Source organism: Pan paniscus, chromosome 10, assembly GCF_029289425.2.
Source record: "Pan paniscus chromosome 10, NHGRI_mPanPan1-v2.0_pri, whole genome shotgun sequence".
Lineage (NCBI taxonomy): Eukaryota > Metazoa > Chordata > Mammalia > Primates > Hominidae > Pan > Pan paniscus.
The window spans coordinates 88,322,094-88,336,163 of record NC_073259.2 but is presented as its reverse complement, the minus strand read 5'-3'; the positions used below and the strand labels follow the sequence as shown (position 1 = coordinate 88,336,163).

The 14,070-nt window shown below is 37.2% G+C and overlaps 1 protein-coding gene across 1 annotated transcript in view; it reads right to left on the bottom strand.

The window, feature by feature from the left end:
- OTOGL (otogelin like) overlaps nt 1–14,070 on the bottom strand; it is a 231,764-nt gene that overhangs the window by 87,487 nt on the left and 130,207 nt on the right. The window contains exons 26-27 of the mRNA XM_055095938.2: nt 13,526–13,633; nt 12,635–12,773 (exon numbers count right to left, since the gene is read on the bottom strand). Of these exons, the coding sequence (XP_054951913.1) occupies nt 12,635–12,773; nt 13,526–13,633 (247 nt within the window). The remainder of the gene's footprint in view (nt 1–12,634; nt 12,774–13,525; nt 13,634–14,070) is intronic.

The window sequence follows — 14,070 nt, the reverse complement described above, 5'->3', positions numbered from 1 at the left end:
TATTCTTAAATTATGGCAATATAGCTATTTGCATAAGTTCAATAAGAATCTATTTTCTGTTGTAACAGGAAACAGTTGGAGACGCTGGTTATTTTACCACAGCTTTGACTAGGATGGAATATTTACAGATATGACTGGACTGCTTTGGGGAATTTAAGTTGACATTATAGAGCTGACCAAAGCCTCTCGTACAGACTGGCCTGACACCTTGTTTATGCAATTCCTTTACAATGTTTGTGACCTGTAGTAAGTAAAGCACATCACTTTCTGACAGGCTTAGGAACCCCAAGTTATTTTGGAACCTCAAGAAGAGAGAAATTAACCCAATTCATATAGGTATTTGCAGGCACATATAAATCCTTAGCTGGCTAACCTCAAGAGGCTTTTAAAAGGTCTAATCTGAGATTATGAAAAAGTTACAACAAAGCCAACGTAAAAGAGCCTATATGAACAATAATTATTCTTGCTGCATTTTATGCAAATAATCAAGCCAAATATACTACGATTAAAACTTATTTTGCAAGTACATTGGTCCTGTTATGATTTGTCTTTCATAGAAATGAGGAACTGAGAGAGAGAAAAATATCATTTGAAAAGAAACTATGGTACGTCTTTTATTAGTTTCTGGCCTTGTCCATTATTTATTAGTTGATATTATTTCTCTACAATTAAACATAAACACAAGATTATAGTTTCCTCTTGCCAGGACTCAGAGTTAAGACAAATACTCTACTTGAAATATTTTCTGCACAATCACTATTTGAAATGACAATGATAAATGCTACATTTTCTCTACTAAAAAAAGAAAATGAGAGTAACAGGAGAAAATACTAACAAGTAGTTATTGAGTTCACCAAATGCCCAGCATTCTGCAAAATGACTTAGAAAGAATAACAAGAAATATAAGGCATTGTCCCCACCATCAAAACCTTAGAATTTTCTTAGAGAAATCTGTCTTAATATGGAGTATAAATAGTAGATATGTCTTTACTGGCATGCTTTATATTTAATAGGCCCCTAAAATTGTTTTATTAAATGAATGAAATAATAATGTGAACAAAGATCACCACCATACATTGGAAAATATTTGTAGAGATGCTGAAACATGAACAAGATTTTTAATGCTTTTGGTAGAAATGTGCAAATATTTTTTCCATATACAAAATGAAAAATAAAGCTTCACAGAATGTTTGTGTTACTACTTAAAATGATACCATAAACAAACATCTTTAACAGTAATGATATATCCAATGGGAACATGTCATGTTTGACATTATATTGTCAGCAAAACTTTCTTTTTTCTGAATGTAACTTAAATTTGACTATGCAGAAGAAGAGAAATAATTTCAAAAATAATTAAAATCAGGTTGTTAAAGAAAGTAAAATGTTCTACGTCCTTACTACTCAAAATATGGTCCATAGACATGGAGCATCAGCACTATCTAGTATCTTATTGAAAAGGCAGAACCTGGGGGATTTGGCAAGATGGCCGAATAGGAACAGTTCTGGTCTGCAGCTCCCACCGAGACCAATGCAGAAGGTGGGTGATTTCTGCATTTCCAACTGAGTTACCCAGTTCATCTCTCTAGGACTCGTTAGAGAGTGGGTGCAGCCCAAGGAGGGCGAGCAGAAGCAGGGCGGGGTGTCACCTCACCCATGAAGTGCAAGGGGCCAGGGAACCAGGGAACCCCCTCCCCTAGCCAAGGGAAGCCATGAAGGGCTGTGCTATCCAGCCCAGATACTACGATTTTCTCACGGTTTTTGCAACCCACAAACCAGGAGATTCCCTTGTGTGCCTACGACACCAGGGCCCCGGGTTTCAAGCACAAAACTGGGCAGCTGTTTGGGCAGACTCCAAGCTAGCTGCAGAAGTTTTTTTTTCATACCCCAGAGGCACCTGGAACCCCAGCAAGACAAAACCGTTCACTTCTCTGGAAAGGGGGCTGAAGCCAGGAAGCCAAGTGGTCTCACTCAACGGGTCCCACCCCCATGGAGCCCAGCAAGCTAAGAACCACTGGCTTGAAATTCTCGCTGCCAGCACAGCAGTCTGAAGTTAACCTGGGACGATTGACCTTGGTTGGGGGAGGGGCGTCCGCCATTACTGAGGCTTGAGTAGATGGTTTTCCCCTCACAGTGTTAAAGAAGCCACTGGGAAGTTTGGACTGGGCGGAACACATCACAGCGTGGCAAAGTGGCTGTGGCCAGACTACCTCTCTGGATTCCTCCTCACTGGGCAGGACATCTCTGAAAGAAAGGCAGCAGCCACAGTCAGGGGCTTATAGACAAAACTCCCATCTCCCTGGACAGAGCACCTGCGGGAAGGGGCAGCTGTGGGCACAGCTTCAGCAGACTTAAATGTTTGTGCCTGCCGGCTCTGACGAGAGCAGCGGATCTCACAGCAGAATACTCAAGCTCCACTAAGGGACAGACTGCCTCCTCAAGTGGGTCCCTGACCCCTGTGTCTCCTGACTGGGAGACACTTCCTAGTAGGGGTCGACAGACACTTCATACAGGAGAGCTCTGGCTGGCATCAGATGGGTGCCCCTCTGGGATGAAGCTTCCAGAGGAAGGAGCAGGCAGCAATCTTTGCTGTTCTGCAGCCTCCGCAGGTAATACCCAGGCAAGCAGGGTTTGGAGTAAACCTCCAGCAAATGCCAGCAGACCTGCAGAAGAGAGCCCTGACTATTAGAAGGAAAACTAACAAAAAGAAAGTGATAACATCAACAAAAAAGACTTCCATACAAAATCCCCATCCAAAGGCCATCAGCATCAAAGATCAAAGGTAGATAAATCCACGAAGAAGAGCAAAAACAGCACAAAAATGCTGAAAATTCCAAAAACCAGAATGCCTCTTCTCCTCCAAATGATCACAGCTCCTTTCAGGCAAGTGCACAAAACTGGACAGAGAATGAGTTTGATGAATTGACAGAAGTAGGCTTCAGGAAGTGGGTAGTAACAAACTCTTCAGAGCTAAAAGAGTATGTTCTAACCCAATGCAAAGAAGCTAAGAACCTTGATAAAAGGTTACAGGAACTGCTAACTAAAATAACCAGTTTAGAGAAGAACATAAATGACCTGGTGGAGCTGAAAGACACAACATGAGAACTTCGTGAAGCATACAAAAGGATCAATAGCCAAATGAATCAAGCAGAAGAAAGGATATCAGAGACTGATTATCAACTTAATGAAACAAAGTGTGAAGACAAGATCAGAGAAAACAGAATGAAAAGGAACAAAGCCTACAAGAAATATGGGACTATGTGAAAAGACCAAGCCTATGATTGATTGGTGTAGCTGAAAGTGACAGGGAGAATGGAACCACGCTGGAAAACACACCTCAGGATATTATCCAGGAGAACTTCCCCAACCTAGCAGGACAGGTCAACATTCAAATTCAGGAAATACGAGAACACCACTAAGATACTCTTCGAGAAGAGTAACCCCAAGACACATAATCCTCAGATTCTCCAAGGTTGAAATGAAAGAAAAAATGTTAAGGGCAGCCAGAGAGAAAGGTCAGGTTACCTACAAATGGAAACTCATCAGAATAACAGCAGATCTTCCTGCAGAAACCCTATAAGCCAGAAGACAGTGGGGGCCAATATTCAACATTCTTAAAGAAAAGAATTTTCAATCCAGAATTTCATATCCAGCCAAACTAGGCTTCATAAGCAAAGGAGAATTAAAATCCTTTACAGACAAGCAAATTCTGAGGGATTTTGTCACCACCAGGCCTGTCATACATGAGCTCCTGAAGGAAGCACTAAATATGGAAAGGAAAAACAAGTACCAGCCACTGCAAAAACATATCAAAATATAAAGACCAATGACACGATGAAGAAACTGCATCAACTAATGTGCAGAATAACCAGCTAGCATCATGATGACAGGATCAAATTCACACCTAAAAATATTAACCTTAAATGGAAATGCACTAAATGCCCCAATTAAGATACACAGACTGGCAAATTGGATAAAGAGTCAAGACCCATTGTTGTGCTATATTCAGGAGACCCATCTCATGTGTAAAGACACACATAGGCTCAAAATAAAGGAATGGAAGAATATTTATCAAGCAAATGGAAAGCAAAAAAAAAGCAGAGGTTGCAATCCTAATCTCTGATAAAACAGACTCTAAACAAACAAAGATCAAAAAAGACAAAGAAAGATATACTTAATGGTAAAGGGATCAATGCAACAAGAAGAGCTAATGATCCTAAATACATACGCACCCAATACTGGAGCACTCAGATTCATAAAGCAAGTTCTTAGAGACGAACAAAGAGACTTAGACTCCCACACAATAATAGTGGGAGACTTTAACACCCCACTGTCAATATGAGACAGATCAACAAGACAGAAAATTAACAAGGATATTCAGGACTGGAACTCAGCTCTGGACCAGGCAGACCTAATAGACACTTACAGAACTCTCCACCCCAAATCAACAGAATATACATTCTTCTTAGCACCACATCACACTTATTCTAAAATTGACCACATAATTGGAAGTAAAACACTCCTCAGCAAATGCAAAAGAATGGAATTCATAACAAACAGTCTCTCAGACCACACTGCAATCAAATTAGAACTCAGGATTAAGAAACCCACTCAAAACTGCACAACTACATGGAAACTGAACAACCTGCTCCTGAATGACTACTAGGTAAATAACTAAATTAAGACAGAAATAAATAAGTTCTTTGAAACCAATGAGAACAAAGACACAACGTACCAGAATCTCTGGGACACAGCTAAAGCAGTGTTTAGAGGCAAATTTATAAATGTCCCTATAAATCTAAATGCCCACATCAGAAGGCGGGAATGATCTACAATTGATACCCTAACATCACAATTGAGAGAACTAGAGAAGCAAGCGCAAACAAATTCAAAAGCTAGCAGAAGACAAGAAATAACTAAGAACAGAGCAGAACTCAGTGAGATAGAGACACGAAAAATCCTTCAAAAAATCAATGAATCCAGGAGCTGGTTTTTTGAAAAGATTAACAAAACAGATAGACCACTAGCCAGACTAATAAAGAAGAAAAGAGAGAAGATTTTCTAGTTTATTTGCATAGAGACACAATAAAAAAAATGACAAAGGGGAGATCACCACTGATCACACAGAAATACAAACTACCTTCAGAGAATACTTTAAACACTTCTACCAAATAAACTAGAAAATCTAGAATAAATGGATAAATTCCTGGACACATACACCCTCCCAAGACTAAGGCAGGAAGAAGTCAAATCCCTGAATAGACCAATAACAAGTTCTGAAATTGAGGCAGTAATTAATAGCCTACCAACCAAAAAAAGCCCAGGACCAGATGGATTCACAGCCAAATTCTACCAGTTACAAAAAGGAGCTGGTACCATTCCTTCTGAAACTATTCCAAACAACAGAAGAAGAGGGACTACTCCCTAACTCATTTTATGTGGACAGCATCATCCTGATACCAAAACCCGGCAGAGACACAACAAAATAAGAAAATTTCAAGCCAACATCCCCGATGTACATCAATGCGAAAATCCTCAGTAAAATACTGGCAAACTGAACCCAGCAGCATATCAAAAAGCTTATCCACCACGATCAAGGTGGCTTCATCCCTGAGATGCAAAGCTGGTTCAACATACACAAATCAATAAATGTAATCCATCACAGAAAACAGAACCAATGACAAAAACCACATGATTATTTCAATAGATGCAGAAAAGGCCTTCAATAAAATTAAACATCCCTTTATGCTAAAAACACTCAATAAATCAGGTATTGATGGAACATATCTCAAAATAATAAATGCTATTTATAACAAACCCATAGCCAATATCATACTGAATGGGCAAAAACTGGAAGCATTCCCTTTGAAAACCGGCACAAGACAAGGATGCCCCCTCTTACCACTCTTATTCAACATAGTGTTGGAAGTTCTGGCCAGGGCAATTAGGCAAGAGAAAGAAATAAAGGTATTCAAATAGGAAGAGAGAACATCAAATTGTCTCGGTTTGCAGATGACATAATTGTATATTTAGAAAATCCCATCATCTCAGCCCAAAAACTCCTTAAGCTGATAAGCAACTTCAGCAAAGTCTCAGGATGCAAAATCAATGTGCAAAAATCACAAGCATTCTTATACACCAAAAATAAACAGAGAACCAAATTATGAGTGGACTCCCATTCATAAGTGCTATAAAGAAAATAAAATACCTAGGAATACAACTTACAATGTATGTGAAGGATCTCTTCAAGAACTACAAACCATTGCTCAAAGAAATAAGAGAGGACACAAACAAATGGAAAAAAGATTCTATGCTCACAGATACAATGAATCAATATCGTGAAAATGGCCATACTGCCCAAAGTAATTTATAGATTCAGTGCTATTCCCATCAAGCTACCATTAACTTTCTTTGCAGAATTAGAAAAAACTACTTTAAATTTCATATGGAATCAAAAAAGAGCCCATATAGCCAAGATAATACTAAGCAAAAGGAACAAAGCTGGAGACATCATGCTACCTGACTGCTAACTATACTACAAGGCTATAGTAACCAAAACAGCAAGCTACTGGTACCAAAACAGGTATATAGACCAATGGAACCTAACAGAGGCCTCGGAAATAATGCCACATATCTACAACCACCTGATCTTTGACAAATCTGACAAAAACAAGCAATAGGGAAAGGATTCACTATTAAATAAATGGTATTGGGAAAACAAGTTAACCATATGTGGAAAACTGAAACTGGACCCCTTCCTTACACCTTATACAAAAATTAATTCAAGATGGATTAAAGACTTAAGCATAAGACCTAAAACCATAAAAACCCTAGAAGAAAACCTAGGTAATACCATTCAGGACATGGGCATGAGCAAAGCCTTCATGACTAAAACACCAAAAGCAATTGCAACAAAAGCCAAAATTGACAAATGGGATCTAATTAAACTAAAGAGTTCTGCACAGTAAAAGAAACTAGCATCAGAGTGAACAGGCAACCTACCAAATGGGAAAAATTTTTGCAATCTATCCATCTGACAAAGGTCTAATATCCAGAATCTACAAGGAACTTAAACAAATTTACTAGGAAAAGACAAACAACCCCATCAAAAAGTGGCCAAAGGATATGAACAGACACTTCTCAAAAGAAGACATTTATACAGCCAACAAACATATGAAAAAAAGCTCATCATCGTGGTCATTAGAGAAATGCAAATCAAAACCACAATGAGATATCATCTCACACCAGTTAGAATGGTGATCATTAAAAAGTCAGAAAACAACAGATGCTGGAGAGGATGTGGAGAAATAGGAACACTGTTACACTGTTGGTGGGAGTGTAAATTAGTTCAACCATTGTGGAAGACAGTGTAGCAATTCCTCAAGGATCTAGAACCAGAAATACCACTTGACCCAGCAATCTCATTACTGAGTATATACCCAAAGATTTATAAATTATTCTACTATAAACACACATGCACACGTATGTTTATTGCAGCACTATTCACAATAGAAAAGACTTGGAGCCAACCCAAATGCCCATCAATGACAGACTGGACAAAGAAAATGTGGCACATATACACCATCGGATACTATGTAGCCATAAAAAAGAATGAGTTCATGTGCTTTGCAGGGACATGGATGAAGCTGTATACCATCATTCTCAGCAAACTAATGCAGGAACAGAAAACCAAACACCGCATGTTCTCGCTCATAAGTGGGAGTTGAACAATGAGAACACATGGACACAGGGAGGGGAACATCATACACTGGGGTCTGTCAGGGGGTGGGGAAGCGAAGGGAGGGAGAGCATTAGGACAAATACCTAATGTGTGGGGGGATTAAAACCTAGATGACAGGTTGATGGGTGTAGCAAACCACCATGGCACACGTATACCTATGTAACAAACCTGCACGTTCTGCACATGTACCCCAGAACTTAAAGTATAATTTAAAAAAAGAAAAGGCAGAGCCCAAAACCCTACTACAGTCCTATGAAAACAGAATTCATATTTTAACAATATCCCTAGGTGATCTGCATGCACACTAAGGTTTAAGAAGTGCTGCTCTAAAAACTTCACATTGAAAGCTCGTGTATGCATTTATCACAAGTGTTAGATTGCTAGAACTAAAAATTCATGTTTAAGCTTGTGGTCTCTATTCTCAAGTGGAGACTGTTGAAAAAAGTCAAACAAGTAATTTTTTAGCTTCATAATTCAGCCATAATTGTGCTAGCTCCCATGAGGAACCCAGAAGAAGTGTACCAAATAGTTCTGACATAAAATGATACACAATCTAGATGAGTATATAAAAATAATCAGAATATAATGAGCTGCTTAATTTTGATGTTATGACTATAAACACAATAGGATATAAGAACAGGACAGATAACTGTGAGCTGAACATATGACTTTGAGGGAGCAGAGGAAATCAGATACAGAAAGTACACTGAGAAAAGACATAGATGAGGGATGGAGCTGACAGAACCCTTGGAAAGACTGGTGTAGGAGGTTTGACTTTATGACGCTATTGGAAGCCACTGGAGGCCATTGGAAGTCACTGTAGTTCTTAAGAAGCAATTACATGATAACAATATGAGTCTCAGAAAGATAAATAGAAAGAAATAGTATATTATTGTAAGGATGAACTTGAGTCAGAAATATAGTCAAGAAATTGAGTGTCAGAGCTCTACACATCAATTTGGAACTCATCAGTGTGTAGCTGTAGCTAAGATTTTAGAAGTGGATGAACACACCAAGCACTAGGAAAAAGGGGTAAAGAGCCACAAACAGATGTCCACTTCAATAAACATTCAGTGAGAAACTATGTTCCCAGCATGGTGCTCCTCCCTTGTGAAACAATGATGAGCAAGACTTGGTCCTTGCTCTGAAGGAACCAAATCAGTCATCTCTGAGTGGGGGCTTATGTAAGAGGAAAAGGCAACACAAGACAAAGAAGAAACCAGAGAGAAAGAATCATAATATCCAGAAAGTCAAGGGTGGAGGTAACTTAAAGGAGTGTCAGAGGCACCTAAATATCAAGGAAAGTGAGGATTTGATATAAAATCAACCTGAAAAGTATATTTGTTTATGTGTTCAAATTTCTAAACTGTTATCTACTTTTCTAAGCCTCTAAATTTATACTCTAAACCTCAGGGGATGAAAGGATTCTAATATAAAATTGTTTGCTAAAACAGGCTTGTTCAAAGAAGATACTTAGAGAATGTATTCTTTAGTGTGCCTTCCGTAGGCTCCGAAAATAATCCAAACAACACAAGACAAAAAAAAAAAATACCCTATAGGCAACTTACCATCCGTTATAATTATATGACTGCCAAATCCATTCCTAGGTATTTATTCTTTAAGAAACTTAAAACCATTCATAAAGGAAGACAAGACAAGTACCAACAGGAAAATCCAATGACGTAAAACATAAGCAGGAAACTTCCTTAAGTTTAAAAGGCTATAGATTTTACTATTCATTTTTTATGTAACAGAACTAATATAAAATAGAAGATAGTCTGTTTTCTTGACTTAGGCTTAAATAACAGAATCACACACAAACCTCTAATAATATAAAAGTCATATCCAGAAAAAAATGCATTAATCATAGGTTAGTTTGCTGGAGGAAAAGATGTTATTTTGTTTATTCTTGTGTGACTTCTTTCTAAAGCTCACATTTTTCATTTAGAAATGTAAATCTGTGATCAGTAATGCCTAAAATTTGAGTATACAGGTAATTCAAATGCATTCAATGTAAGAAATTTTAAGGATTTTATCAGATATATAAAGCCTGGAGTTTACCAAAGCATATCATCAAAATGGCATTTCTAGAATTGAGCATATCTTTTTATTGTCATAACCATAAAAAATGTATAACCCAATTATGGTATAATGTGTTATATTTATATTCACCAAACCAAGTTAATAACAATAAAAATGGCTAACATTTATTGAACACTCACTTTATATCAAATACTATCTAAGCCTTTTATATATGTTTATCTATTCAATCCTCAGAACTTCTTTCACAATTATTTTTCTCATTTTATAGATGAGGAAACAGAGGCACAGAATGTTTAAGAACTAGCCCATTACCTATAAATAATAAAAGTTAAGAATGAGTTAAAGAAATACCAAAACCTGGCAGAGATACAATGAAAAAAGAAAACTTCAGGCCAATATCCCTGATTAACATAGACACAGAAATCCTCAACAAAATACTAGCAAACTGAATCTAGCAGCACATCAAAAAGCTAATCCACCACAATCAAGTAGACTTTATTCCTGGAATGACAGGTTGGTGCAACATACACAAATCAATAAATGTGATTCATCACACAAACAGAACTAAAAACAAAAACCACGTGATCATCTTAACAGATGCAGGAAAAAGCTTTGGATAAAATTCAACATCCTTCATATTAAAAATCCTCTAAAAACTAGGCATTAGAGGAACATACCTCAAAATATTAACAGCCTTCTATGACAAACCCACAACCAACATCATTCCAAATGGGCAAAAGCTGGACCCAATTCCACTGAGAAGTGGAACAAGACAAGGATGCCCACTCTCATCACTCTCATTCAACATAGTACTGGAAGTCCTAGCCAAAGCAATCAGGCAAAAGAAATAAATAAAAGGCATCCAAATAGGAAGAGGAAGTCAAAGTATCTCTCTTCACAGACAATATGATTCTACACCTGGAAAACCTCATAGCCTCTGCCCAAAGGCTCCTAGAACTGATAAACAACTTCAGTAAAGTTTCAGGATACAAAACCAATGTAGAAAAATCAGCAGCATTTCTATACACCAATAGCGTTCAAGCTGAGAGCAAAATCCAGAATGTAATTCCATTCACAATAGCCATACACACAAAAAAAAATACCTAGGTATACAGCTAACCAGGAAAATGAAAGATCTCTACAACAAGAATTACAAAACACTGCTGAAAGAAATCAAGACGACACAAACAAATGGAAATACATTTTATGCTCATGGGTAGGAAGAATCGATATTGTTAAAATGGCCATACTTCCCAAAGCTATCTACAAATTCAATGCCATTCCTAAGCAGAAAGAACAAAGCTGGAAGCATCAAACTACCCAACTCCAAACTATACTACAAGACTACAACAACCAAAACAGCATGGTACTGGCACAAAAACAGACACAATGGAACAGGTTAGAGAACCCAAAAACATAGCCACATACCTACAACCATCTGATCTTTGACAAAGCTGACAATAATAAGCAATGAGGAAAGGATTCTCCATTCAATAAATGCTGCTGGGATAACCGGCTAGCCATATGCAGAAGGTTGAAACTGGAACATCTCCTTGCATTAAATACAAAAATCAACCAAAGATGGATTAAAGACTTAAAAGTAAGACCTAAGATCATAAAAAACCTAGAAGAAAACCTAGGGAATGCTATTCTGGATGTAGGCCTTGTCAAAGATTTCATAACAAAGACACCTAAAGCAATTGCAACAAAAACAAAAATTGACAAGTGGGGCCTAATTAAACTAAAGAGCTTCAGCACACCCAAAGAAATGTCCACAAAATAAACAGAAAACCTACAGAATGGGAGAAAATATTTGCAAATTATGCACCCTACAAAGGCCTAATAACCAGAATCTACAAGGAACTTAAACAAGTCAATAAGTACAAAACAACCCCATTAGAAATGGGCAAAGGACATGAACAGACACATCTCAAAAGAATACATACATGCAGCCAACAAGCATATGAAAAAATGCTCAACATCATTAATTATTAGAGAAATGCAAATCAAAACCATAATAAGATATCATCTCACAGCAGTCAAAATGGCTATTATTAAAAAGTCAAAAAAACAACAGATGTTGGCAAGGTTGCAAAGAAAAGGGAATGCTTATACACTGCTATATGCTGCTGGTGAGAATGTAAATTAGTTTAGCCACTGTAGAAAGCAGCGTGGCAATTAGTTACCAGTCAACCCAGCAATCCCATTATTGTGTATATACCCAAAGGAATATAAATCATTCTACTGTAAAGACACATGTATGCATACATTCATTGCAGCACTACTCACAATAGCAAAGACATGGAATCAACCTAAATGCCCATCAACAGTGGAATGGATAAAGAAAATGTGGTACATATACACCATGGAATATTACGCGGCCATAAGAAAGAAATGTCTTTTGCAGCAACATGGATGCAGCTGGAGACCATTATCATAAGTGAATTAACACAGGAACAGAAAACCAAATACTGCATGTTCTCACTTATAAGTGGGAGCTAAACATTGGGTATATATGAAAACAAAGAGGGGAATAATAGACATTGGGGCCTACTAGTTAAGGGTGAAGGATGGGAGGAGGGTAAGGGTCAAAAAACTATCTATTGGGTACTATGCTACTACCTGCATGATGAAATTCTTTGTACACCAAACCCCAGCAACATGCAATATACCCACATTAACAAACCTTCCCAAGTACCCCCGAACCTGAAATAAAAGTTGAAAATATATATAATTGTTTTATAGGTTTTATAAATAACACATGAATTTGATATATCAGGGACCAGCATACTTGTTTTTTACATTAAATCTTTACACGAATGCAAATAAAAATGTGTAACTGTGACCTACCTTTATCAAAAACACCTGGCAATCACTGATATAGTCATATTCTAGTCCATCAAAAGAATAATAATGTCGGTCCCCGTATATTGTGCACACTGCTGGGCATGGATAATATGTGCAATTGAACATTCCTCGTCGACAAACGCTATTTAAAAATAACAAAAGTTACCTTTCTAAAGAAACGACTCTAACTAGTGATTTCAAGTGACAGCAACATTGGAATGTCTGTATTCAAGAGAATTCATGAGTCAATATCCCTTACGAATATTGCCAGTTCATTCTGATACCACCTATTACATTGACAAATTAGGCATACGTTTTTCACTTCCTTTAAATAAATTATCAGACACCAAAACCGAGCCTAGGAATTGTGCATAGGTCACACAGAAAGTAGATGATAGAATGAAAAACTGAACACAGGTCTGCTGGTAGCTGAAAAGGCACAATGCCATCTCCCATATTTGAGTAAATTTAAATGCATTAGACATGACATTGCTCATGAGTTTAGAATCTTTGTCCATATTTTAGGGAAATTATATTTCAAATTTTATTTTATGGTATTCTTTTGACTTACCTTGAAACAGAAAACCTTCCATTAAATACGGTCTTTTCTTTGTAACATTTAGCACTTTCTTATAAACATGAGATTTTTTTTCCTATTAAAATTTTAGATTGTTGTGTTTCACAGTTTTCTTCTGGGCTGAACAAATATGCATAAAAATAATGATATAGTCCCCTGCAGATAGTAACTGTCCACCAACTCCTGCAGGCCTTTAAATTATTTGCTGAGGCTTGATTTACTTTTTGCTGATGTCAGTCTCATTAAATAAATAAAAGATGATTGAAATTTACACAATTACTTAGGAAAATATTTGTGAAATAAATGGATCTCCTTACCAGGTGTAACACGGTGTAGCAATCACTTCTCCTGAGAGATACTCCCAATCTTTCCAAATACATGGGCAGCTTTCAGGAACATAACACTTTCCTCTGTGCTCTGCCATTCTTCCAAATGAAGAATAAAATGCTATTTAGTATGAACTACAGATTTCAGTTTTAAAATATCAGTAATCTTAGCATATTAACACTGTCATCTATATTTATTAGAGCTGTCTAAGGCACTCTATCTAACCTACTGAGGAGTTGAATCCAGTCTTTCTCCTCGCTTTTTCCACATAGTACCTTACATATCGCAGTACTAAATGCCAGGCAAATGACTAGATGTGATATGTTGACCTTTTTGCTATTCACTAAGTGCATGAAAGGAAGACAGAAGCCTAAATTTCTAATAAAGTGAGTCATCCCGAAAAAAAATTTATAGAGGAAATGAGAGTCCCGTTCTTTAATATCTGCTACTTAAAAGAGTCTATAGGGCCTACAATTTTCTGATGAAACAGTAAATTATTAAATGGTTAACATTTTTGTTACAAGATATAGAGAGT